Source organism: Pimephales promelas, chromosome 2 (assembly GCF_988280905.1).
Source record: "Pimephales promelas chromosome 2, fPimPro1.hap1.1, whole genome shotgun sequence".
Lineage (NCBI taxonomy): Eukaryota > Metazoa > Chordata > Actinopteri > Cypriniformes > Leuciscidae > Pimephales > Pimephales promelas.
In genome coordinates, this window is record NC_142770.1 from 6,362,546 (window position 1) to 6,386,714 (window position 24,169).

General features: G+C 37.3%; 2 protein-coding genes across 7 annotated transcripts in view; one reads left to right on the forward strand and one right to left on the reverse strand.

Moving 5' to 3' along the window:
• Window positions 1-24,169, reverse strand: part of LOC120492897 (piggyBac transposable element-derived protein 4) — a 95,562-nt gene that overhangs the window by 23,431 nt on the left and 47,962 nt on the right. The gene's annotated exons all lie outside the window — the stretch shown is intronic.
• Window positions 953-21,921, forward strand: LOC120480472 (SLAM family member 5-like). 4 transcript variants are annotated; one of them, XM_089121350.1, is made up of 5 exons: window positions 953-1,534; window positions 15,285-15,611; window positions 15,998-16,321; window positions 17,337-17,872; window positions 21,012-21,921. In XM_089121350.1, the coding sequence occupies exons 1-4, from the start codon at window positions 1,486-1,488 to the stop codon at window positions 17,462-17,464; spliced, it is 828 nt and encodes a 275-aa protein (XP_088977476.1). In that variant the 5' UTR covers window positions 953-1,485; the 3' UTR covers window positions 17,465-17,872; window positions 21,012-21,921. The 4 variants fall into 4 exon arrangements, with proteins under 4 accessions (XP_088977476.1, XP_088977468.1, XP_088977467.1 ...); XM_089121342.1 differs by lacking the exons at window positions 15,285-15,611; window positions 15,998-16,321; window positions 17,337-17,872; window positions 21,012-21,921 and adding exons at window positions 1,934-2,266; window positions 2,426-2,716; window positions 2,871-4,261; window positions 8,411-9,604 and having other exon boundaries at window positions 965-1,534; XM_089121347.1 differs by lacking the exon at window positions 953-1,534 and adding an exon at window positions 14,838-15,053.

A 24,169-nucleotide genomic window follows, 5' to 3' on the forward strand; every position in this document is an offset into this window, starting at 1 on the left:
TTTAATCTTATGTATTAACTCGTTTCATCTGACTCCATGGAATGAAAAGGTTTATCAATGATATCTGTGCATCATTTAGTAGTTAATGCTTGACTATTCCTTTTAACTCTAATGAAAATAAAGTCAAAGTCTGTTAGAATAGCCAAATATAACAATTTATTATGTCAGGTAAATGTATCATTACAATTCCACAAGATAATCAGAGCAAACCATTAAATGTTTCAAAGAACAAAGAACTTTACCCAACATATTAGGCTACATGAGCTGAGCCTTGAAGACACAACATCATGGGCTGATCTCATACAGAAAGGCAGCCCCGAACTAGTTACATCTCCCTTTATAATCAGACCTCACCTTATATGTAAATCACCAGGATACAATGGAAAGTTACTGAATCCCCCTACCATGTTTATTGGGGGCAGACATTTGCTTGGTTGTAATTTGCATTCAGACAACAAGGCAGAAGGTGTTAACTGACACATCCTTCAATATCTGTTCAAGATATTTCTATATTCTTAAAACCGTATTACCTTTTCTTTTACTTCTTTGGGAATGAGACATTATTACCAGTCACCCTGAGACTTTGAAAATGATACCAAACACTCCCCAATGATTATCACATTCACATTAATGTGAATGTGTGTGTGTGTGTGTGGGGGGGGGGGGGGGGGGGGTGGAGGTGGTAGGGTGTCAAATGTTAATCTGCAAGCAATGCTATTCTGGTCAGACTGATTCCATCAACCAGTTCCAGTTTTCCAGTCTTACAGTTATATTAAAGTAATAAATTACTTACAAGGATAAAATAAGTAAAATGTCAATATATATATATATATATATATATATATATATATATATATATATATATATATATATATATATATCCTTAAATCACCAAAGTGCAAAGACAAACACTCTCATAACAGTCCCAACTCACAGTCTCCATCCTGTTTGTGTCGACTGTCGATGAGCGCCCATTTTCCTCTGTAAAGACGCCTCTAGACTCTAGAACTGAAATGAAGATTTGGGAGACCCTGAAGGGGCGGGCCTGATAATCCTGAAGTCTGAAACCGAAATCCGCGTTTTGGGTTCTGTATTTCGTTTTATCTATTTAATTTTCCGCAAAACATTTTTAAATCGTTAAAAGTTGAATGTTAAAGGGGCGGATGAGTCACGAATATGCATCTGTTCCAGCTGCCCATCCTCAATTTAACGCCTTTGTGTACCCCGCCTTGGCGCCTTCAGAAAGAAAACTAAAGCTAAAACTATCTTTTTAGCTTCAACTAAGCTAAAACGATAATGAATTCAGATTTTAGTAGTAGGCCTAGGCTATTCGAAATGTTATTTTAGACGTTGGATTACTTGAAGTTAGCTATTCGACTTTCACAGATTTGAGAAAAGCGGATAGAAATGCGCATTGTTGGACCAACGAGCTCTTAATCACGAGGAGTTTTTTTTTTTTTGTTGTTGTTGGGGTGAATCGGAATTATGATTCAAAAATCATTTTTCTTCTGTCTGTGGATTTGGTTCTGCCGTGGTAAGTGTTTTAATTTTTATTAAATGTGTTTTCACTCCCCATTCACAAAATGAATGCATTTTCAATGGTAACGGTGGAGGAGGAATTGCGAAAGTGGAAACTTTCCAATAAAAAGTCTTAAGGGAGAAAAAAAGGCATGCTCGTGTCAACATGTTTGAGTTCAGCCTTGCCCAAAAACATCTGGAAAACATCCTCTGTGGAAGAGTAAACAACTGACTGTAGTTCAGTTCCAGAAGAAACGTTGTTAAAATTATAAACAAACGTATAATTTTTTTAATGGTATATTATTTTGGATGTGTTTGAGTTAGTGAACTGTGTAAACTGTATGTTTTTGCAAGTTTCTCTGTCATATATATATATATATATATATATATAAAATATTGTCTATTTGTGTTTCAGGTGTGTTTGCCGCTGGTACAGATGAAGTGAAGTCAGTGTCAGTGACTGAGGGAGATTCTCTCACTCTTAACACTGATGTTACTGAAATACAAAGAGAAGATCTGATACTGTGGGCTTATAGACATGACAGTTCAGAGACTCGTATTGTTCAAATCCATAAGCAGAGTATTGATATGTTTGACAGTAATGTGAGATTTGGAGACAGACTCCAGATGGACAGTCAAACTGGATCTCTGACCATCAGAAACATCAGAACCACAGACTCTGGACTTTATGAACTGGGGATCTTCAGCAAAACTAACACACACAAAAGTTTCAGTGTTACTGTCTATGGTGAGTAAAATTAAGTGTTGATCAAGAAATCTACATAGTGGGCTGGTGTAGGGGGATTGAGGGATGGAGATATACAGATGTTTATATTTTGTGATTGCCTGGGATGATTATTAAATGAACATTCTGCTCCATGACCTGAACAATTTTCATGTTTTCCAGCTCCTCTACAGACTCCTGTCATCACCAGAAACTCTTCAAACTGTTCATCATCATCAGTGTCCAGTTGTTCACTGGTGTGTTCAGTGTTGAATGTGAGTGATGTGACTCTCTCCTGGTATAAAGGAATGAGTGTATTGTCCAGCATCAGTGTGTCTGATCTCAGTATCAGTCTCTCTCTACCTCTGGATGTGGAATATCAGGATAACAACACTTACAGCTGTGTGATCAACAATCCTGTCAGAAACCAGACCACACATCTGGACATCACGCAACTCTGTCACAGGAGTGCAGGTACTACAGTGCTGATATTATTGATCATTTAATTGGTGATTTTAGATTTAGTTTCTCTAAATTTCACAGATTTCTAACAGAGACGTATTAACTGAGATGCAAACACTGCAGAACTCGTTCATAATTATTACTTTTTTCTGTTTGTTCATTACAGAACTCGTTCAGTCGTCACATTGGGTGGGAATATTGATTAGTTTAGTGATTCTGGCTTTAGTAGTTGTGGCGGCAATAATCTGTCTCAGAAGGAAGAGTAAACCAGCAACAAGAGGGCAAGTATTACTTTTTTTCATGAAAGATATGAACATCCAGGGTTCATTCAGCAGGGGACTCGAGTCGCATGACTTGGACTTGACTTGGACTCGAGTCCCAAATTTGATGACTTGCGACTCAACTTGACATATTCAAAGATGACTTGCGACTCGACTTAGACAACAATGACTCGCGACTTGGCTCGGACTTGAGCCCTGTGACTTGGAAAGACTTGACCTGCCTTCTAAAACCACAGATCAGAGTTGTAATAATCACTGACTGTAGTATAGCAATGTATCATTGACGCATGGTCACAGCGCTGCTTTCGCACTTTTGGCACTGAGCCAGAGAGTGCGTTCAGCAGCTGGTGTCAGTTGTCATTCATTATCACACGTTCAGAGAGTTTTCAACCAAATAATGTTTTCTTTTTCAGACATTTAAATACACAAGTAATAGCGAACTATTTTTAATTTGAGGGGGAAAAACAACCCTGATGTCTAAGTAAGCGGAAATAATAAACCTTTCAAATGTAATTTTGAGACATATTATTTTTCCCCCACAACAAACGCACATTTTAGGCTATAGGTAACTATAAAGTCTTCTCCCTGTTTACCAGCCACTCAATTTCATGTCTTTCGGGAGAACGTTACGTTTTGTAAATGACAGGCACGTAGCCCCAAAAAGTGTAACTGTCACCATGGAAATAGGAATGTTCTAGTACAATTACTGTCGCGTTAATACAAAATAATTTAACCAGGGACTCACTATTTTAAACTTAATGTGTAGCATATCACAATAAATTTTCCCAATGAACAGTTACTTTTATTTTTTTATATTTTTAAATCTCCATTGCCACTCTTCACATTCAACCAATCAGACAACCAACCAATCAACATCCACAAGTTTGAAAAAATATTTATATATTATTATATTACATCATATTTTAAAAGCCCTTCCTGATATAAATTAGTATACATTTCATTTACTATAGTAATTAACACTGAGACAGTAATTTTTGCAAAAAGCACTAATGACTTGTACAAGACTTGCAACTTGACTTGGACTTGTCAGTCTTGACTCGGGACTTGACTGCAAAGACTCGAGACTTACTTGTGACTTGCAAAACAATGATTTGGTCTCAGAAATGTGCCACAATATCTGTTTTTAAAACACTATCTCAGACTTATCTTGTAGTTTGAAAATATGATTATTAATATCATTTAAACAGTCCGGTCTTGTGCGGAAGAGGTACTTTATGCTGAAACAACATTTCGTGCACGCAGTGTTCACAGTACGGTAAGACACTGTTTGACTGAAACCTCAGCTTTCCCCACAGGCGCTAAGAAAAAAGCTGTTTGTGCTTATGTGTCAGAGCTGTTGCTGTGTCATCCTGTGCTAATGTTAGCGTTCGTATACTTTATGTGGCATTGAGCTCTGGTTAACCGGGGTGGGGGGAAGAACTGCACATATTTAAGGGGGACAAGTACGGACTTATTTAATTAATGCACCAAACTCGCCACACAAACACGGCACTGAGAAAGAATTGGATGTCGAGCGCTCCCGGGTACCCCGGTAACCAGACCGGCCCGAGCATGAAAGTATGGGTTTAAAGGTATGAAGTGTTTATTTATTTAAACGTGCATATTATTTTTGTATTATGATATATGTGAATTGATTTATTTTTTGTGTGTTTTTAACAGATTGCCTCGGTTTTTATTTATTTTGTCCTATTTTTTGGAATGATTTGATTATGTAGAGTGGATTTATTTAGAGTTTTCTTTGGTTTTTTTATGTTTTGGTTTTCTTTCTTATGTTATGTTTCTTAAGTTATGTTGTTTGCTTTTCCTGAAGTGGATGGATTTTGAAACCTGGTTTTAGAGATTTTGATAATAAAAGAAGTATTTATGAAAATGTTCTAGTACGTTGTAGTCAGTCTAAGCACCCACGTAACATTTATCCACGCAAAATGTGGCCTAAGACAAGTGCTTTAAAGAACTCCATTTTGCTTAATGTCTGTTTTTGTTTGCACTTTTCATGCTAAGGTTTCAAAGTTACACAGTAGCGTCCTCAAGCCACAGAACCATATCAGACAACTTTAGAAACTTGCGATTCAACACACTGTCATGTGCTCTCATCTCTCAGGCTCAGTGGCCCTCATTTATCAAAAGTGCGTACACCAAATTTCCAGCGTACACCCAAAACCACGGTGACTTTGAGATTTATCAATATGGACGTTGGCATACGGCACGCTCAAATCCTCAGGATGTGGTGTACGCACGTTTTGAGTTAGTGCAGAAATGCGCCGAAAAATTCCTAACACCACAAAACGCACTGACAAACTAAGTGATATGATATACACTCACCGGCCACTTTATTAGGTACCCCATGCTAGTAACGGGTTGGACCCCCTTTTGCCTTCAGAACTGCCTCAATTCTTCGTGGCATAGATTCAACAAGGTGCTGGAAGCATTCCTCAGGGAGTTTGGTCCATATTGACATGATGGCATCACACAGTTGCCGCAGATTTGTCGGCTGCACATCCATGATGCGAATCTCCCGTTCCACCACATCCCAAAGATGCTCTATTGGATTGAGATCTAGAGCCATTTGAGTACAGCGAACTCATTGTCATGTTCAAGAAACCAGTCTGAGATGATTCCAGCTTTATGACATGGCGCATTATCCTGCTGAAAGTAGCCATCAGAAGTTGGGTACATTGTGGTCATAAAGGGATGGACATGGTCAGCAACAATACTCAGGTAGGCTGTGGCGTTGCAACGATGCTCAATTGGTACCAAGGGGCCCAAAGAGTACCAAGAAAATATTCCCCACACCATGACACCACCACCACCAGCCTGAACCGTTGATACAAGGCAGGATGGATCCATGCTTTCATGTTGTAGACGCCAAATTCTGACCCTACCATCCGAATGTCGCAGCAGAAATCGAGACTCATCAGACCAGGCAACGTTTTTCCAATCTTCTATTGTCCAATTTCGATGAGCTTGTGCAAATTGTAGCCTCAGTTTCCTGTTCTTAGCTGAAAGGAGTGGCACCCGGTGTGGTCTTCTGCTGCTGTAGCCCATCTGCCTCAAAGTTCGACGTACTGTGCGTTCAGAGATGCTCTTCTGCCCACCTTGGTTGTAACGGGTGGTTATTTGAGTCACTGTTGCCCTTCTATCAGCTCGAACCAGTCTGGCCATTCTCCTCTGACCTCTGGCATCAACAAGGTATTTCCGCCCACAGAACTGCCGCTCACTGGATGTTTTTTCTTTTTCGGACCATTCTCTGTAAACCCTAGAGATGGTTGTGCGTGAAAATCCCAGTAGATTAGCAGTTTCTGAAATACTCAGACCAGCCCTTCTGGCACCAACAATCATGCCACGTTCAAAGTCACTCAAATCACCTTTCTTCCCCATACTGATGCTCGGTTTGAACTGCAGGAGATTGTCTTGACCATGTCTACATGCCTAAATGCACCGAGTTGCCGCCATGTGATTGGCTGCTTAGAAATTAAGTGTTAACGAGCAGTTGGACAGGTGTACCTAATAAAGTGGCCGGTGAGTGTATTTTGACCCACTGTAAAAAAAAAAGAAACAAAAAAAAACAACAACAACATAGTAATTATAAACTTTTCAATGTTTAAGTTGTGTGACTTTACCAAAACATTTGATTTGTAGCCATTATAACTATTCCTTCAGTTGCGAGCCTGTGCGCTTTACCCTGACGTTTCAGGATTATCCCCAGCATGCGCACGGCCTCGGCTCGGTAATGAAAGGCTTTCAATGACCAAAAAATAATTCAGACTGACAAAATAATAAAAAATACATCCTTCTTCTTTTAAATGATAATAATAATAAAAATAATTATAACAACATCCTTCTTCTAAAAAACAACAAGCGTCATTAATACAAATCAAAATAATAATAAGAAGAGTATTACAAATTGTCATGCAATTATTAATGTGAATGAATGGTACTCCACATCATCATCATCACTATTATACATGTGACGTGATTCGAAATTGAATGCTAATTTCAAAAGACGTGCTGTAAAATAATGCATTGTGATAGGTCATTTCGGCTCCACGTCGGAGAAGTTTCTCTTCTTTGACGTCTTCCGTGTGCACAAGGCGTAAAATGAGGGTGTGGGGGGAGCGGAGACTTGAATATTTAGGGGCGTGTTATTCTAATGACGATCGTTTCAGCCGCGGGATTTATCAAGGGCAGGCATTGCGTACACCTGGATTTTCACAGGTACGCACAGCTTCATAAATCAGGCGGTGAGAGGAGTGTAAGCATAATCTTAAGCCAACATATACGCCCGTTTCTACGCAAGAATGATAAATGAGGGCCAATATGCTTTATGCTTTTTCATCCTCCCGATGGAGGTTTTCAGTTTACACTAAACCAAGATTAAAGCATTAGGAACCACCAGTTGACATTTGAGCAGCTCCACCAGTCATTAACATTGAACAAAGAAAAAATATATAATGTTGTTAATTAGCCCCAAAATTCCCCAAAAAGTCATTTAAATAGCAAAAGCAATACTGAAGGCATCCCGTTATGGCAGAACATTTTAGTAAGTCTGTTTGACAATCTAGTAAAATATTATGCATCATTTGCAATACATGCAAATATCAATATCATTTCCCGCTATCATGTCCTGTGCTTGTAATTATTTTATTTATTTATTTATTATTATTTTTTCAGCCGTTGTCCTTATAAATTTAGATTTATAGTTTTTTTTATTACAGTGGCCGAGAGATCTTAATGCGCTGCAACTGAAGAAAACAAAACATTTAGAAATGCAAATTAGGAAAACATCATCAGTTTTGCAACACTTGTGCTGCAAATCCTCACACAACGCAACCAAGTACAGAAACACGCTGGAAACACTCATAATTCAACGAATACAAAAGCGCATTTTCAACGTGTTTCTGTATTTGCAGCATGTGTTGTCAGACTAATGACTAGTTTTCTTTATGTGATGTTTTCTTCTATTTGCATGTGCTTCTGTTTCAGTTGGAGCATGTTCTCTTTTGGCCACCGTTTTGTATAATGAAGGATTAAAAGAATATGAACAGACTGCTGGTGTGTGTGTATATATATATATATATATATATATATATATATATATAAATTATAAGTTAATAAGTTTATAGTTATCATCAACAGACTGTTGTTGTGTGTCTGATTTATATATATTTATATATATATATATATATATATATATATATATATATAAATGTCAGACACACACCAACAGTCTATTAATGATAACTGTAAACATATTAACTTATAATTTAAAAACTTAATAAATTATAAAAAAGTGTGTGTGTGTGTGTGTGTGTGTGTGTGTGTGTGTGTGTGATATACAGTATATACACACACAAACACAGTGTTTTGTTTTACACATTTAAATTCCTGTTTTGTTTTCTTTCAGAAAGCTAATGGAGAAGTCCACGTCATATACTTAGGTGTTAATGTAACGTGACATTTTCAGTGTGTTGTTAATATACATGGAACATGGTTATACATGCTTAATATTTTGGCTTGCTTAGTTGGGGTTATTTAATATTTAATATTTAACAATATTATTGATCTGTGTTGTACTACTTTCATGTTATCACTGTGAAGCTGCTTTGATACAATCTGTATTGTGAAAAGCGCTATATAAATAAATGTGACTTGACTTGACTTGACTTAAAAAAAAATCAATAAAAAGTACTTTACTTGAAACATTCCTCTCAGTATTTTCTGTGAATCCCAAACTTCCGTTTCATCAGGATTTGATCAGTATTCCCGCATCAGGATTTTCTCTCACTTGCTCTAACATTCCATGTAATACTTTCAGTGACTGTATTAATATTCTTTATTCATTAATACATGTTACGCTGCAATACTTGATTCTGATTGGTCCATTGCCATTTAAATATTTGTGAATAATCACAGCTCAGTGTTTGTTGCCCACACGGTAAAAAAAAAATATATATATTGTTGGATTAACTTTAAAAAATTAAGTAACCTGGTTGCCTTAAAATTTTAAGTTGATTGAACTGGAAAAAGGGAGTTAATACAATGAAGGAGATTGATTTAATCATCAGAAACTCAAAATAATAAGTTCTCAACTAAATAAATTATTTAAGTTGATTTGACAAAAGAAAAAATGTTGTGACGACAAATCTTGAAAATATTTTTTACAGTGCATTTGAATCGTACAATGACCTTCCATCCTGCTCTAACTTGTTCTGCGGTTAGATGTTTACCCTTCTACGCCGGTTTCACACTGCACGTGTTAGCAGAGTGCAAGCAGCGCGTATTTTTTTCGGCGCCCATGTTAACAGATTAGAGCATCCACACTGCACGCAGAGGCGGCGCGGCATCCTGTAGCAGGAGCAGAGCAGGCAGCAGTGCCGCGATCGTTTCGGCATCCTTTCTATTTTTGCCGTGCGACTTACGCTGAATTAAAGCAATATTGCATTGATCATGGCCAAATTACACAGCAGTTTTACCCAAAAGCGCAAAGATGATATCTATTGTGTTTTAAATAGTCAATCAAATGACCTTCATCAATTTAAAAAGAAAACAAAGTCAACAAAAACAAAAATATGAACCAAAAGTTATATAATATAGACTATTGTTTAATAAAATAAGCTTATTGACCAGTCTCTTAAATGTATTTCTCTTAAATGTATTTGAAAATGAAATAAAGCAAAGCCAACTTACTCATACTTTGTCTGTAAACAAGCCGCACACGTCAACGCTGTCGGTATGAAAGCAAAACGCGCGTGTCCTGCTTCCGCTCACCGTACGCACTGCTCCTGCTAACACGTGCAGTGTGTAACCAGCGTTAGACATGTACAAGCTCAACTCTATGGGCTCTATGCACGGCGGTATTTATTTCCGGTGAAGCATTAGGGATGCTCGATAACTTCCGCCGATCGTAGAGTCCAATGCCGAGAATTTATATTGAATTTTATACTCCATGGTTATACTAAAGAAACGTTAGTCACAAAAACAGATAAAACAGACACCCCTCGTTGCGTTTATGCTTCTTTTTAAAATTATATTAAATAAATATATAAAATTACATCTAAACGTATGTACGTTTCATTTCAAAGACTGGAGAACAGTAAATTTTGAAGACTCTGCCATAATCCCGTTTTCCTCGGTTTTCCTCCGCTTTAATCTCCACAACCGGAAATGGACGAGCATCCTTGCGTCAAATGCGGAATTTATGCGTGCATATAGCCCATTACGGGAATCTTACCTCCCTTATTTGAACTATGAGCTGTATACTTAACACACATACAGAATCATATTATTCTCAATTAAGTCAATTAATGTAGCAAAAGACATCAATCTTTAGGTGTTATCAATAGGTGTTTTTAACTCTTTTTAAAATGACCTAAACTCTGCATTTGTTTTATAGTTTTATATTGATTGTATTACAGGCCTATTATTAGGTATATGTTTTTTTACATCATTTTGGGCATTTTTTTTTATATACATTTGTATATTTTAATGTTAGATTTTTGGACCAAATGTTTCATTATGATGCCTTCACTGTACCTTTAACATTTTTAAGCATGTTGGTATTTCTATTTCTTTAACTACACAACATTGCCAATGTGTTTTAATCTGTCACCACTGCCAAGACCACATTTGGTCTCTGCTCTTCTGAATCTGTTCCAGCTGAGAAACTGCCATTGATATGAAGAATGATGATGCTAACAGATAGCTTGTGTCTTTGTTCATTTTATGGAAACCTTTTCTTATTTCTCTAAACTGTAAACTGTAAATTGTATAATGGAGTGAGACACTAGAGGGAGCCAGAGCAGAGATGACAACAGCAACGATGTGTCCCAATTTCTGGTTGATCTTCAGAATATGAACAAAGATTTAGTCCCAATTAACATACATGTACTTGTACTATCCAGCTTGTCTAGTGTATCAATTGTATATGTTTTGTTATGAGCCAGAGTCAGTCTGATATTCACTGAGTGCATAACATGTCTAAAGTTCCACACAAATGTACTTTTTTCACATTTTTCACAGGGCACATTTTCTTTTTGGGGATTTTCAGTTTGAACACACTGCTTGCACTGTTTGTAGTGCACAAGAACACAAATTGGGATCCAGCAAAAGATTGTATAAGCTAAGATGGTGCACTTATACCGTTTTTATGAATTACTAAAACACATTTCTTGAAACTCACTTTCTTAAAACCTTAAACACAAAACCAACTTTTCAAACCATATTCAGAGAACCTCTGATTCGTCTGTCAAAATCAAACAATTGAACTGTTTTATCTGTGCTCAAAATCATACACACAGCGAGCCAAAATTATCAACACTGCAGACCATTCCTTAGACACTACATAAATAAATGGAGTAACAGGGGAAGAAAAGTATATGTAACAAAGTAACCAAATTTTCCAATTACGTAAAAAAAGTATAGTCATGATAACGTACAGTAGTAAGACGAATAAATGGTATAAATACTGTACTGCAAGTGTAGTATTGTAATGGATATTGTATGGTAGGCCCATCGAATGTCTGTACTGTACATTCAGCACTTGCATACTGTGAAAATACAGTGACCCAACCGCAAAAGCCAAAAAGATTACAGTTAAATACTCTAAAAGAAACCATGTCTTCATGTTGAGTCCGGTCTGAGGAGTGTGTCCACATCACACACACACACCACATCATCTCAGACAAAGGGGAAAACCCTAAAGCAGATCAAGCCTTGAACACATGCTCTTTCTCTTTCTCTTCCTCCTCCTTCACCACCTCTCATACACATACTCTTCCTTCTCTTCCTCTTATATAGTTTCATCCATTACTGGTATCAACATTTTGAGTCAGTTTTGGAACTGACTGGTATTATAAACAGAGTTGTTTGAGCACATCATTAGAAATAATGTTTGCCTGCCTGTGTTTAGCATTTTAAAACATCATCAGTGCATCACAGTGCGAAATGTGTTTCAATGAGTAAAAATGTGTTTAGAGTGCATGATATTTGCAAAAAGTGTTTTAACTATCGGAACTTGTTTAATGTTTTACAGAAAGAATGATTTATCCGACAAATTAGCAAAGGCGGACGTAGCACACAGCTTTATTACTTGAGTGAAAGCACAGATAACCCTTGCTAAATTTTACTCAAGTACAAGTAAAAGTACTAGCAACCCGATCTCACGGGAATTCGTACGAATTTTACGAGGTGGCTAATTCGCAATTCATACGACCTCACTCGTACAAATTAGTACGATTTTGCTAAATCGTACATATTTTACGAATTGGCCAATTCGGATGAATTCGTACGCATGACCTACCCCTGACCCCGCCCCTAAACCTAACCATCACATGGGTTCAGACAAATCGTACGAATTCGTACGAGTGAGGTCGTACGAATTAGCCACTTTTTAATCACTCGTACGAATTGGTCGTGAGATAGGGTAGCAACCACAGTCAGATGTCTACTTAAGTAAAAGTACTGAAGTACTTGTTTTTAAAAGTACTTGAGTATCAAGAGTATGTGACATCCTACATACTTTTTCAGAAGTAGTAACGGGTACTCACGGTTATGGATAGAGATGTAGTGGAGTAAATTGTACAATATTTCCCTCTCAAATGTACTTGAGTAAAGTCATGAGTACTCCCCATAAATGATACTCGAGTAAAGTACAGATCTCTCAAAATTGTACTCAAGCAAATGTACTCCGTTACTGTCCGACTCTGTAAATTAGGCTATTGAGAATTTGGTTCAGAGAATGGGGTTTAGTGTTTAGTGTGTCCTACTTTTCACTTCTGAGGTCGTGATTACAAGTGCTTTGTTGTCGGACAGAACAGGAATCATGGAGGACACCCGGTTAATTCTTGCCTGTTTATTGGGAAAATCTTATTAAAGACAAAAATTATATTTAGGGCCCATTCATTGTCAAACATAGGCCTAAAAATGAACCACATTATCTATCTAGCTGACAATTCTGGTGTTTTGGTCAAATACAGGCTATTTTGACTGTTTAAAACCTACAATACGCTTCAAATGATTATTCATATATGTAAATATGGACTACTTTAATAGCAAGACGAGGCGATGTAGCTGTTGTGGAAAAACGAATGAAGAACAGCAGTCATGGCACCAATCGTCAGTTCTCTCCTCCTCCATGTTTCAATTTCATTGTTCACCCAACTTTGGGAACTTGGGTATTCATATTATCCCAAACTTCCCAGTGGTAAGTTCAACTTGAGATGGCGTTCATGTTGAATTTCTAACTTACGGTAGTTCTGATAGCATGCGGTCATTTTGAAGTAAGTCATTAAAAGCAGTTATTATCAAATGCCGAACATATAGCGATTGCATCATTACCATTGTATATGCATTAACTAATATTGTAAAAAATATTATTGAACTTGACATGCTTATCACAAAAACTTTGCATTGAAGCAATTGTGCAGAATGAACATGAGCTTCTTTGTGCCTTTAGCAGCTCGGTGAGTCAGAAAGATACCCGTCAGATCTATATAGGTCAGTGTAAGGTATCAAGTGTGTTTTGTTGTTGTTGGCTGAATGCAGTAGGTGGTTTTTTGGTGTACCTATTATTGAGCTCACAAGAGTGCACTCGAGTGTTAGTGTGTACAAAAGTGTCTGAGTGGGTAAAGAGATGCTCTTGTGAAACTCCCTCACTAGGCCTCAGCGCTTCACTGGAAACTAATGTTGTCTGAACTTTATGGGAATTAGAAGGCATATGAATACTTCAAACATCATTTGTCTTTAAGTGACTAAACCGAGACAAGCTTTTATCCCAGATTCTAGGTTGCTCTAGTTAGGTTGTGCCCCGCGCTCCCCTAAAGGACCAGAAAATAGTCCTAGTTGAATGATTGCATTTTCTGGTCCTTTAGGGGAGCGCGGGGCACAAGAAAAAAACGGGAAAACAAACTTTAATTGTTCATTTGTAACAGAAGTGTATGTTGCTTGTGTTAAAAAACAATACTCTAACTCCATTATTTTTTTAAACAATTGACTCAAACCCCTATGTGTTTTCAAAAGGTGTGAACACAGATGTTGTGTCTTAGCTGTGAAGGAAATGGTGGCCTACCAGAACCCAAAGTGTCAAAAGAAAAAACCCTCTAGATGTAAACTGATAAGAACGAGGCTGTTACGGTTTCTCGGTGGTCTGGGGTCGTACATTGGCACTGTTTTGAATAGCATGCTACAATACTACTCTATTTATGCAGTGGTCACTCACACTTTGGCGAAAGAACCACGTTTGATCAAGTGTCGTCCACTGTGCCCTGTTTGCATATCATAAAGGGTATTTAACAATAGAGTATTTAATACACAATAAAAATACTTCAATATAATATTTGCCAACTTTTACACTGCATGCTTCAAATGTGTTTAAAACTGTCATGAGGAGAGCTTCTCAGATAAACCCCCGGCTCCTCCAAACGTTTTCCTCCTCGTCTACAGCAAATAAACATTCACATTCCAACGTTGGACCAATGTGTAGCCTAATTTCAAGAGCGCCATACAAATTAAATTAATTAATGGGACCTTTATACACTAAGTGATATGATTATTTGAGATGAAAATTTTTTTTTTATCAGAATAATGGATACAACCAGCCTACTTGTCCACTTATTTGCTATTTTATTTGACAGATATTATGAAAAGCATGTTAATTTCATGTGAAAGCAAGTTACATCCCTTACAAACATGTAGAGGACCTGCGATATCTGATTCTGATCACTATACTAAAACACTCGTCGAGAGAGAGAGAGAGAGAGAAAGGGAGACAGGATGGTGTGGGTGTGGGTGTGTGTGTGTGTGGGGGGGGGGGGGGGTGGCTTGAGCATCTAAACTCCAAGATCTACTTCAGAAAAGACTGAAAATGCAAACCTAATAGGACTGTCTTCATAGCAGCTGATTATGAATTGCTTTTAAACGTTTTTAATTATCATAGATGTTTTTGATGTTGTGAAGGAACGTGAGTAGACTATGAGAATTGTTTAAATGGTTTTTCAGAAAAATGATTTGCGACGCATCTTTCTTCTGTCTGTGTTCATTGCTCTTGAACGGTACGTCACAATTAAACTTTAAAATTAGAAAAATACTATGAATTAGAAAAATAATAATGATAAACTGTGAGTCAAAACTGCTGTCAAGTTTTATTTCATTTGTTTATTTATGGGTTGTTTGTTTCGTGCACTCTTTTGTGCTTTTTTTTCATAAATATTAGCCAATATTTGATATTGAACAGTCTTTTATTTACTTAAAGGGAGTTTGATTGTTGTTGTTTTTTTGTTCAGGTGTGTTTGGCGCTGGTACAGATGAAGTGAAGTCAGTGTCAGTGACGGAGGGAGATTCTGTCTCTCTAAACACTGATGTTACTGAAATACAGAAAGATGATCATATACTGTGGATGTTTGGACCTCAAGAGACTCGTATCGCTCAAATATTTAACCAGGTGATTAATTATTTTAATAGTGAGAGATTCAGAGACAGAATCCAGATGGACAGTCAAACTGGATCTCTGACCATCAGAAACATCAGATCTGATCTCACTGGACTTTATAAACTACAGATCATCAGCAACAGAGGAACTTCATACAAGAGATTCAATGTTACCGTCTATGGTGAGTAAATCATTCTCATGATGATTCAGATGGTGATGATACTCAAAAATAAAACTTTTGATTAATCTGGATGTTCATAAGTAGAACTGACAAAAGTAAAAACCAAAACCCATTTTCTACACTTGGTTTTATACATAAATTGATAGTAACTAGTTCTTATACAAGGATTCAACACATTGGTGTTAAAGTGTGGGACAATGTTAGAAAATCTGCAACTCCACGTTTAGAGACTCATAGTGAAATAAAGTTTAGGAGAATAAACTGAATTAACTGTAATTATGAATGAATAAAAGTTAAGGCATGTTTGAAAATCTTACTTACCAATGTCTAAGATATCATTGATTGTTCCTTAAATAACATTTCAGTTTTTATGTTATAATTTCCAGCTCGTCTGCCCACTCCTGCCATCACTAGGCACTTTTCATCAGTTCAGAATCCTTCATCATCATCATCAAGATCATCATCATCATCAAGATCCTCAGAGTCCAGATGTTCACTGGTGTGTTCAGTGTTGAATGTGAGTGATGTGACTCTCTCCTGGTATAAAGGAGTCAGTGTATTGTCCAGCATCAGTGTGTCTAATATCAGCATCAGTCTCTCTCTACCTCTGGAGATTCAGTGTCTGGATGATTCCTACAGATGTGTAGAGTCTTATTCATTCACCAACAGAACTACACACCTCAACACTGATCTCTGTCACACATGCTCAGGTTCGTCAGACTTCAGCATTTGCTGGATGTTAATGTTGTAAATACTACAGGGAAAAACTGTTGAGTTGATCTTACTTAGCTTTAAAGATTTTGTTCAAAAGTTTGATCTCAATAACCCATCTTATAGTGTCTTTATAGTTGAACTCGCATATCCACTTTGTCACATTAACACACTCTTAGAAGAAAAGGTTCTATATAGAACCTTAAAAGGTTCTATCAGCGCTACATATTTGGAACCCCTAAAAGGTTCTATACACTAGAGCCAGACCGATATATCGACAGACCCATATTATCGGCCGATATTTTCCAAACTATCGGTATCGGCAGTTATAATGGCCGATAAATGAATATTTCAAAAATAAAATAAAAACGGACGAAACACGCTTGAACCATGTCATGAGTGTTGGAGTTGTATAGTTTGTCCACCAGAGGGCACTCTACACCATTCCTGTTGGCAACACTCGTTGAGTTGGTCACGATACATACATTGCTTGAATAACAATTAAAAGAACATCCCCATCAGTTCTCTTAACTCAAATAAGCATGACAAAATTTGTGATTATCATGTCCAGTTTAAAAAAAATAAATAAATAAATAAAATGTCGGCCGATATATCGGAATATCGGATTTTAAAACCAAAAAATATTTGTATCGGTATCGGCCTTCAAAATCCTTTATCGGTCGGGCTCTACTATACACTCTTAAAAAAAGGGTTCCTCTGGGTTCTATATGGAACCCTGGGGTTCCATACTTGGCCAATAGAACCTTTTACCAAAAAAAAAGGTTCTATATAGAATCATTTTGGATATGAAGCGGGGGATGGAACCATTTCTGGTTCTAAATAGAACCATTTCTTCTAAGAGTGCAGATTTATGTTTGGTTTGTATTTCGTCTTTTCTGTTACCATCAGATCAAATATCTTTAGTTTAAGATGATGATTTATATTGAGATCTTCAGCACTCTATAATGTCTTGATTGAGTCTTTGATTTACTGTTTTCTCTTCGTTATTTACAGACGTCATTCAGCCGTCACTTCTTATTCCGCTGACATCAGTTGGTTTATTGATGGTTTATGCTGCAGTTGTGTTGGTGAAATACTGCAAAGAAGCATCACAACAGGGCAAGTGTCGCCTTATACATTAAATGAAGTCTTTCTGGGTGAAGATAAAGTGTTCAAAAGATGTGCTGCAATTTATGTTAAAACCGATTATTAAGTCAATTGTAAATGCAATTAAAATTGTACATTAATTTTTCCATTTACAAGTTGAATTGATCATTTTTAAAACCGCATATGAAAACAGTCGGTACGCTTTCTTTAGATAATTTAAACTTTAAACTCTAAACGTGTGCCACTAGATGGCATTACAACCCTGTCAAAGGAAATGTTGCTTTATTTACTCGTAACTGCTGATCAGAGCAGGATGAGTGTGTGATACTGATGTTAAATACACGAACTCTCCTCACACTGATTCACACATGTTTGTAGATCTGACAACCACAGAGTCTGAATACACACAGATCTACTATCTTCAGACGGGAGATCTGCCACAGGTCAGTAAACACTTGATCATTTATTGTGGGAGTCTCAAACTGCGTCCCAATTCAGAGACGCATCCTACAGAGGCCGCATTCAAATGCCAATTGGCCCAATTCGAAGAATCCTCCAAAATGAAATAAAGGATACAACAGATGGATCCATCACAGTTACACAATTCACTGCGCTCCAGAGACGACGGGATTTCTTTGATAAAATGATAAATTACTTTTTATCCAACGCATTCTCACCCCAAGGCGTCACCTTTGACCATGCTTCAATATTTGACGTTTTAGGCGATCCTACGGCGTCATCTAACAGACGCTAAAGGAAAGCGTCAGTTAAGGCGCTTTTCCAATGCATAGTACAGTACGGTTGGGTTCGGTACGGCTCACTTCTGGTGCTTTTCCACTGCATAGTACGGTACGGTTCGGTACGGCTCACTTGTGGTGCTTTTCCACTGCATGGTACGGTACAGTACGGTTCGCTTCAGGTCGCTTTAAATGGTACCTGGTCTGTTGAGGTTCCAAGCGTACCGTACCGGTACTAAAATGTGACGTGAAACACTGCAGATCACTGATTGGTCAGACAGAATCGTCATTCCCTGCGTCACTACTAGCGTCATTGGATTTGCGACACGAGACACTTTTTTAGCAGTATTTTTGTTTTGCTGCCATCAGCCTCATTTTAAACACATTTTTCCGTCTAGCAGTTAAAAACAACCACATACCGAGAATCAGGAACACCATCCCTCGATAGTCTCCATTGTTCCTGTGTTGTGGGTTTGAAAATGTGGCGCTTTTAAGATGATGTCATGGCAGTAGAGGCGCGCAAATAACGATCAGTCCCACACACTTGGAAGGGGTACTACTGCAGTGGAAACGCAAAGCGAACCGAACTGTTCCGCGCCGAGTCGAAGCGTACTGAGCCGAACCGTACCGTACTATGCAGTGGAAAAGCGCCATTAGAGGACGCTGTTAGGTTTTGTCTGGGGTGGGGGTAGGGTACACGCGATCCTAGGGCGTCATCTAACTGACGCTAAAGGGCGCCTAAAGCGTCAGATATTGAAGCATGGTCAAATGCTTCCCAAGTCGTCAGTTAGGTGACGCCTTGGGGGTGAGAATGGGCTGTACAATTATGACTAGTAACAATTGCAATTAGAGAGCTCTCTAATGCAATTGTTACTAGTAAGAATTAATATTATTGAGCTCTCTAATTTAATTCTTACTAGTAACAACTCAATTGCAGAGCTCTTTAATTCAATTAGAGAGCTCTCGAATTGAATTGTTACTAGTAAGAATGCAATTACAGAGCTCTCTAATTCAGTTTTTACTAGTAAGAATGCAATTACAGAGCTCTTTAATTCAGTTACAGAGCTCTGCAATTATACATATCTTTAATTCATTTTTTTACTAGTAAAAATTAAATAAGAGAGCTCTGCAATTGCATTCTTACTAGTAAAAACTGAATTAGAGAGCACTCTAATTATAATTGTTACTAGTAATAATAGGATTAGAGAGCTCTCTAATTGTTATTCTTACTAGAAACAATTAAATTGTAGAGCTCTCTAGTGAGCTCTCTAATTAAAAATGAATGGAAGTCAATGGAGACATATGAGTCATATGTAGAGCCGGCTGCAGAAACAAACCAAATGGACGGGCATTTAATATTGTAGGGGGGGCCTAATTATGACATCCAATATTTTTTTCTATAGGACAAAAAACAACTATTGCTACAATAGTTTCACGCCGATTTCAATTTCACAAGTACCAGGCGTAATTTGCGGGTGGGATATGTCCCCACCATCGATATTGTACCCACCACTTTTGAAACGTGTACCAATACAAATAAACAAAACATCTTCAGTTAACTAGCAGAGCATTCATTTCATTCGTTTTTAAAATAAGAGACGATCTAGAGCTGAAATGTGTTTTTTAAATCAACTGATCAAATGCTCCTCGTTGCCGCTGGCGCGGATAGGCTAATGTGTTTTTTTCATTGCGCTTCACTCGGACGCGCAATCCGTTGTGGTTGTGGAGAGACTCTATTCATTCCGGTGAAATTAAAACACAAAATGTTCTGAAGATGTTTTGTCTCTGCCTGATATACAACCACTGATAAACGTAATTAGTTTTGATGAAAAAAAATTTATTAGAACGGATTAGAACCCAGAACCTCTGGCACGCTTGGCAAAAGTTCTACTCCTGGACCATTTACAGTCACATTCAATTCTAATATAAAGGCCTAATTGAACGACCACATAAACCTAACTCAATAACTATTTAAATCGATTAAAGGACATCGTAATGTTATTGTACATATCTGTTTTATGATTTAACATTGTGTCACACGGCTGGTGCAACTTCGTTGTGTTTCAGGCGCCACAGGTGTTAGTTTCGTGCCTCCAGAATCTGACGATTTGAAAAATCTTCGTATATCCATGTTTTCAATTTCCACTTTCACGATTAATTTAACATAGTTAGCGCATGTCGCAGCTATAATTTTATCGAGATGCTGTAGAGCGGTAGGCGGGAAACCCCCTTTTGTAAACAAGCAGTCAAACGTTCGGGTGTTTAAAAAAAAAAAAGATTATGACTCAAACATTACACATAAATACACACATCAATAAATATATAAATACTACACGTACATTATTGTTATTTTTAAAATAATTTATTAAATGCAAATTGCATGGAGAGGGGGCACAGGGGGGGCACAGGCGCTCGGTAGGCGGGCCCGGCCCCCTAAGGCCCGCCCATAGCGCCGGGTTAATGACTAAAAATTAATTTGTAGAGCTCTCTAATTGCAATTGTTACTAGTAAGAATTGAATTAGAGAGCTCTCTGAAAGTAATTCTTAATAGTAATAATTAAATTAGAGAGCTCTCTAATTGTAATTCTTACTAGTAAGAATTGAATTGTAGAGCTCTCTAATTGAATTGTTACTAGTAAAAATGCAATTCTGACGAGTAAGGCTGGGTACAATTTAAGCTAAAACGGCTTGCCATAGGAAGAATGAACACAGAACAGTGAACGAAACTGCACATCATTGGGCTCATGGATATTTGGTTTAAGCATTTCTAAATCATATTCATTGGTTATAGATCAGAAAACTGATTCATTTTTGTGATATGAATGTTTCTGTCCGTCTCTAACAGAAACCATTGCTGGATGTGGGCAGAAAAGAGAAAGCTGTGAACTATCAACTCATACAGTGAAGATTATTTTGTATATCAAAATATAGGCTATTGTGTTACTGGAACAAAAATGCACAAATGAGACTCAGGCAACATTTCTCCAGTCTTCTATTGTTTAATGCTGGTGTGTGAATTATCGCCTCAGATTCTTGTTCTTATCTGACTGAGTGTCACTGTTGTGTTTTCTGCTTCTGTGTTCGATATGTTGTACATTCAGAGATGCTCTTCTGCAGAACTCGGTGTCGGTATAACATGGGGTTATATGTTACTGTTGTGTGTGATGTTGGAATCGCTGGTCTAGTTGGAGTTTATTGCTTAAATTTCACTTAGTTTGAAATTCTCAGCCATTATCTTCGCATTGAGTTTATATTAAACAAACACCACCTGAGGCTACAAACAGATTTAAAACCATATACCAATTCACAAGTTCACACTTACAAATCAGTCGGATAGATTAAATTGGTAAACGTATTTGGCATGCTGTCCGGGAGAGCTCCTCTGATCTTGGTAATTGGCCCGAACGCAGAGTATGCATCAAAATAAAACAATTACAAAAAATATACTATTATTATTGACAATGTTATTATTGACCTCACTTATTAAAATCTCAGGGGGACTTCAAGTAAATAGGAGGTCAAAGAGGTTCAGCTGACAAAAAAAAGTGAGATGCAAAAAATGAAATAATCCGGCCACTACCAGCTGTTGTCTGCGGTTATTTGTTCAGCTTGTCAAATCGGAGATGTTTGTGCAGCTAATTCAGGAAATTTTCCACTGTATTTTACATTTTTTAGCTCTGACCTCAGCAGAAAACTGCACTGAACGCTTCATGTGTTAATATCACTGTTGCTCCAATAAACATTTAACAAAAATCTAGCAGGAATCTTTTACTTTTTGTCGAATGCTTCAGTCCAATCATGACTTGCATGTCTTGAAGGAAGATTTTCTTGTGTAAAACTCATAACACTAGAGGGAGGCAGAGCACAGCCTGTTAATTTGGACACAGTCAATCATCTTGTCACAAAAACCACTTTGGATTAGAGTTCGATTAGGACACTTAAAAGTTCATTTTGGTTCAGATTTTGCTGCTAATATGTTATGTTTTGCAACAAGGATCAAAGCAACCTTTTTCTTGCTTCTATTAGGAGTTGAAAAGTCTTGCGCGTCAAAAAAAAATAAAAAATAAAATACACGGCCAGTCCGTGAAAGTGTTGCACATTTATTTTTATGAACACAAAAAGGCAAAAACATGGACAATCCTTGAAATTCATTCAGCCAATACTTCCAAACAGCGCTCAAGTATGGGTCCCAATCATTTGAAACCTTCCTTGTCTTAAATCCGAGTATATCCTTCTTAAATTCCAATTTAAACAATTTCTCATTTTTGACAGCCATGGATTCCTCTCTTGAATCCCTTTTAGCTGTAAGGGGTATACAGGCAAAGACCCAGAACCAGATATAAAGAATGAAGGAGTCAGAATTATAAAAAAAAATACATAAAAGTTTTACTGATGAATATAGTTTGCAGTTTCATCAGCAGAAGTCACTCAAGACTCTCACAGGAGTTCATAGGCCACACATGTACAGACAGACGGAAGCATATCTCCATCGATGATGCAGCTGAGACTCAGAGGCTCGTTATGACCTTCCAGGTCACATATCTGCGTTGCTGGGCGCCAGTATGTCCAGAACAACAACTCAGTCAATCTCCAATAATGGCAGTGGTTACTTAACCTGCAACCAAGAAGACTAACACACACACCGACACACTGCTTTTCCAAGGTTGGATTTGGCCAGGCTCTAACTATAAACAGGAGACTCCTCTCAAAACATCAAGATAATGCATTCTTTCTCTTATACATCAGCATGCATTTAAGAATATGATTTCACAAGCCTAAGCACAAAGAATATACATGTCAATAAATGATTAAGTAATAATGAATATACTTTATCACTGTATTTACTGAATATATTTACCATCATATTTCTATGTGCCATAAATCTGTATCGGCTCACCAATATACAAAATCTATCAATATATATTCTAGAGCAAAACATACTGCGCGCATAGAACATACTGTGCACGGGAGAGAGAGAGCAAGAGACCTTGCGAGTGTGCCTCGCGAAAACTAGTCAAACCCCCTCCGTCAACAATCCAGTCACCAAGATATAGGCTACTTCCCTGAAATGAATTCTTGCAGGTTGGAATGTCTGCATTTACAATGGAATATTTCTAATGCTTGTGTTGATGATGCAAATACTGCCAAAATAAATAATATCTGTGTTACAGTTATTCTCTATTGTTTACACACATTTCCTGAAAGCATGCCTCACACTCTCAGAACTCTACACACAAATCAAAAAAAAACACACAATGGGCAAAACCCCTCAATTCTAGTTCAAAATGAAACTTAACATTCAAAACAATGTTACTTTTTCTCAAAATGGTATTTTGTTTTCAAATGACTCACACAAACCATCACATGAATAGACATTTACAGTATAAGAACCAGTTGAACACTGATGTGCTCAATCTGTAAAACTCTACGATGAATGGAAAACCCTTCTTCGCCATTCATCATAATGAAAAAAATGTAAATAAATAAATAACTATGCTGTATCCTCTCTTGTGTTTCAGTCTTTTATGCTAAAGCTCTGATTGCTAATTGTAAAACTGTGTGACATGTGTTTCCCCATGTGATGAGTCAGTGTGCATATCTGAATGGCAGTGTGTTCCTTCTGAAAAAAATAGATTTTCTGCCAAATGCACAGAATTGTGTGTAGTGTTTAAAAAAAAAAGTGTGTTTTAGAACTGCAATTTGAGTGTAAAGGAGGAATTGTGCTTGTAGTTCATCAGAATTGGTTCAGGGGGTTGGTGAATGATTTACATGTTGTAGTCATTGTGTCTCAAGTACCAGAATTTGTGTGTAAACAATTGAGAAAAACTGGTAAGGGGATTGCAGCAAGTCAAGCTTTTATTTCAGAAAAGGAATGTCCCAGTTGAATGATTGCATTGTCAGGTTATTTATGAACAAGATGTGAACTGACGTCCAAAGATGAAAACCTGCTTCTGTTCTCGAAGCATAAATAGATTGCAGCTGCTCATGGTGTGTTTCGATAGA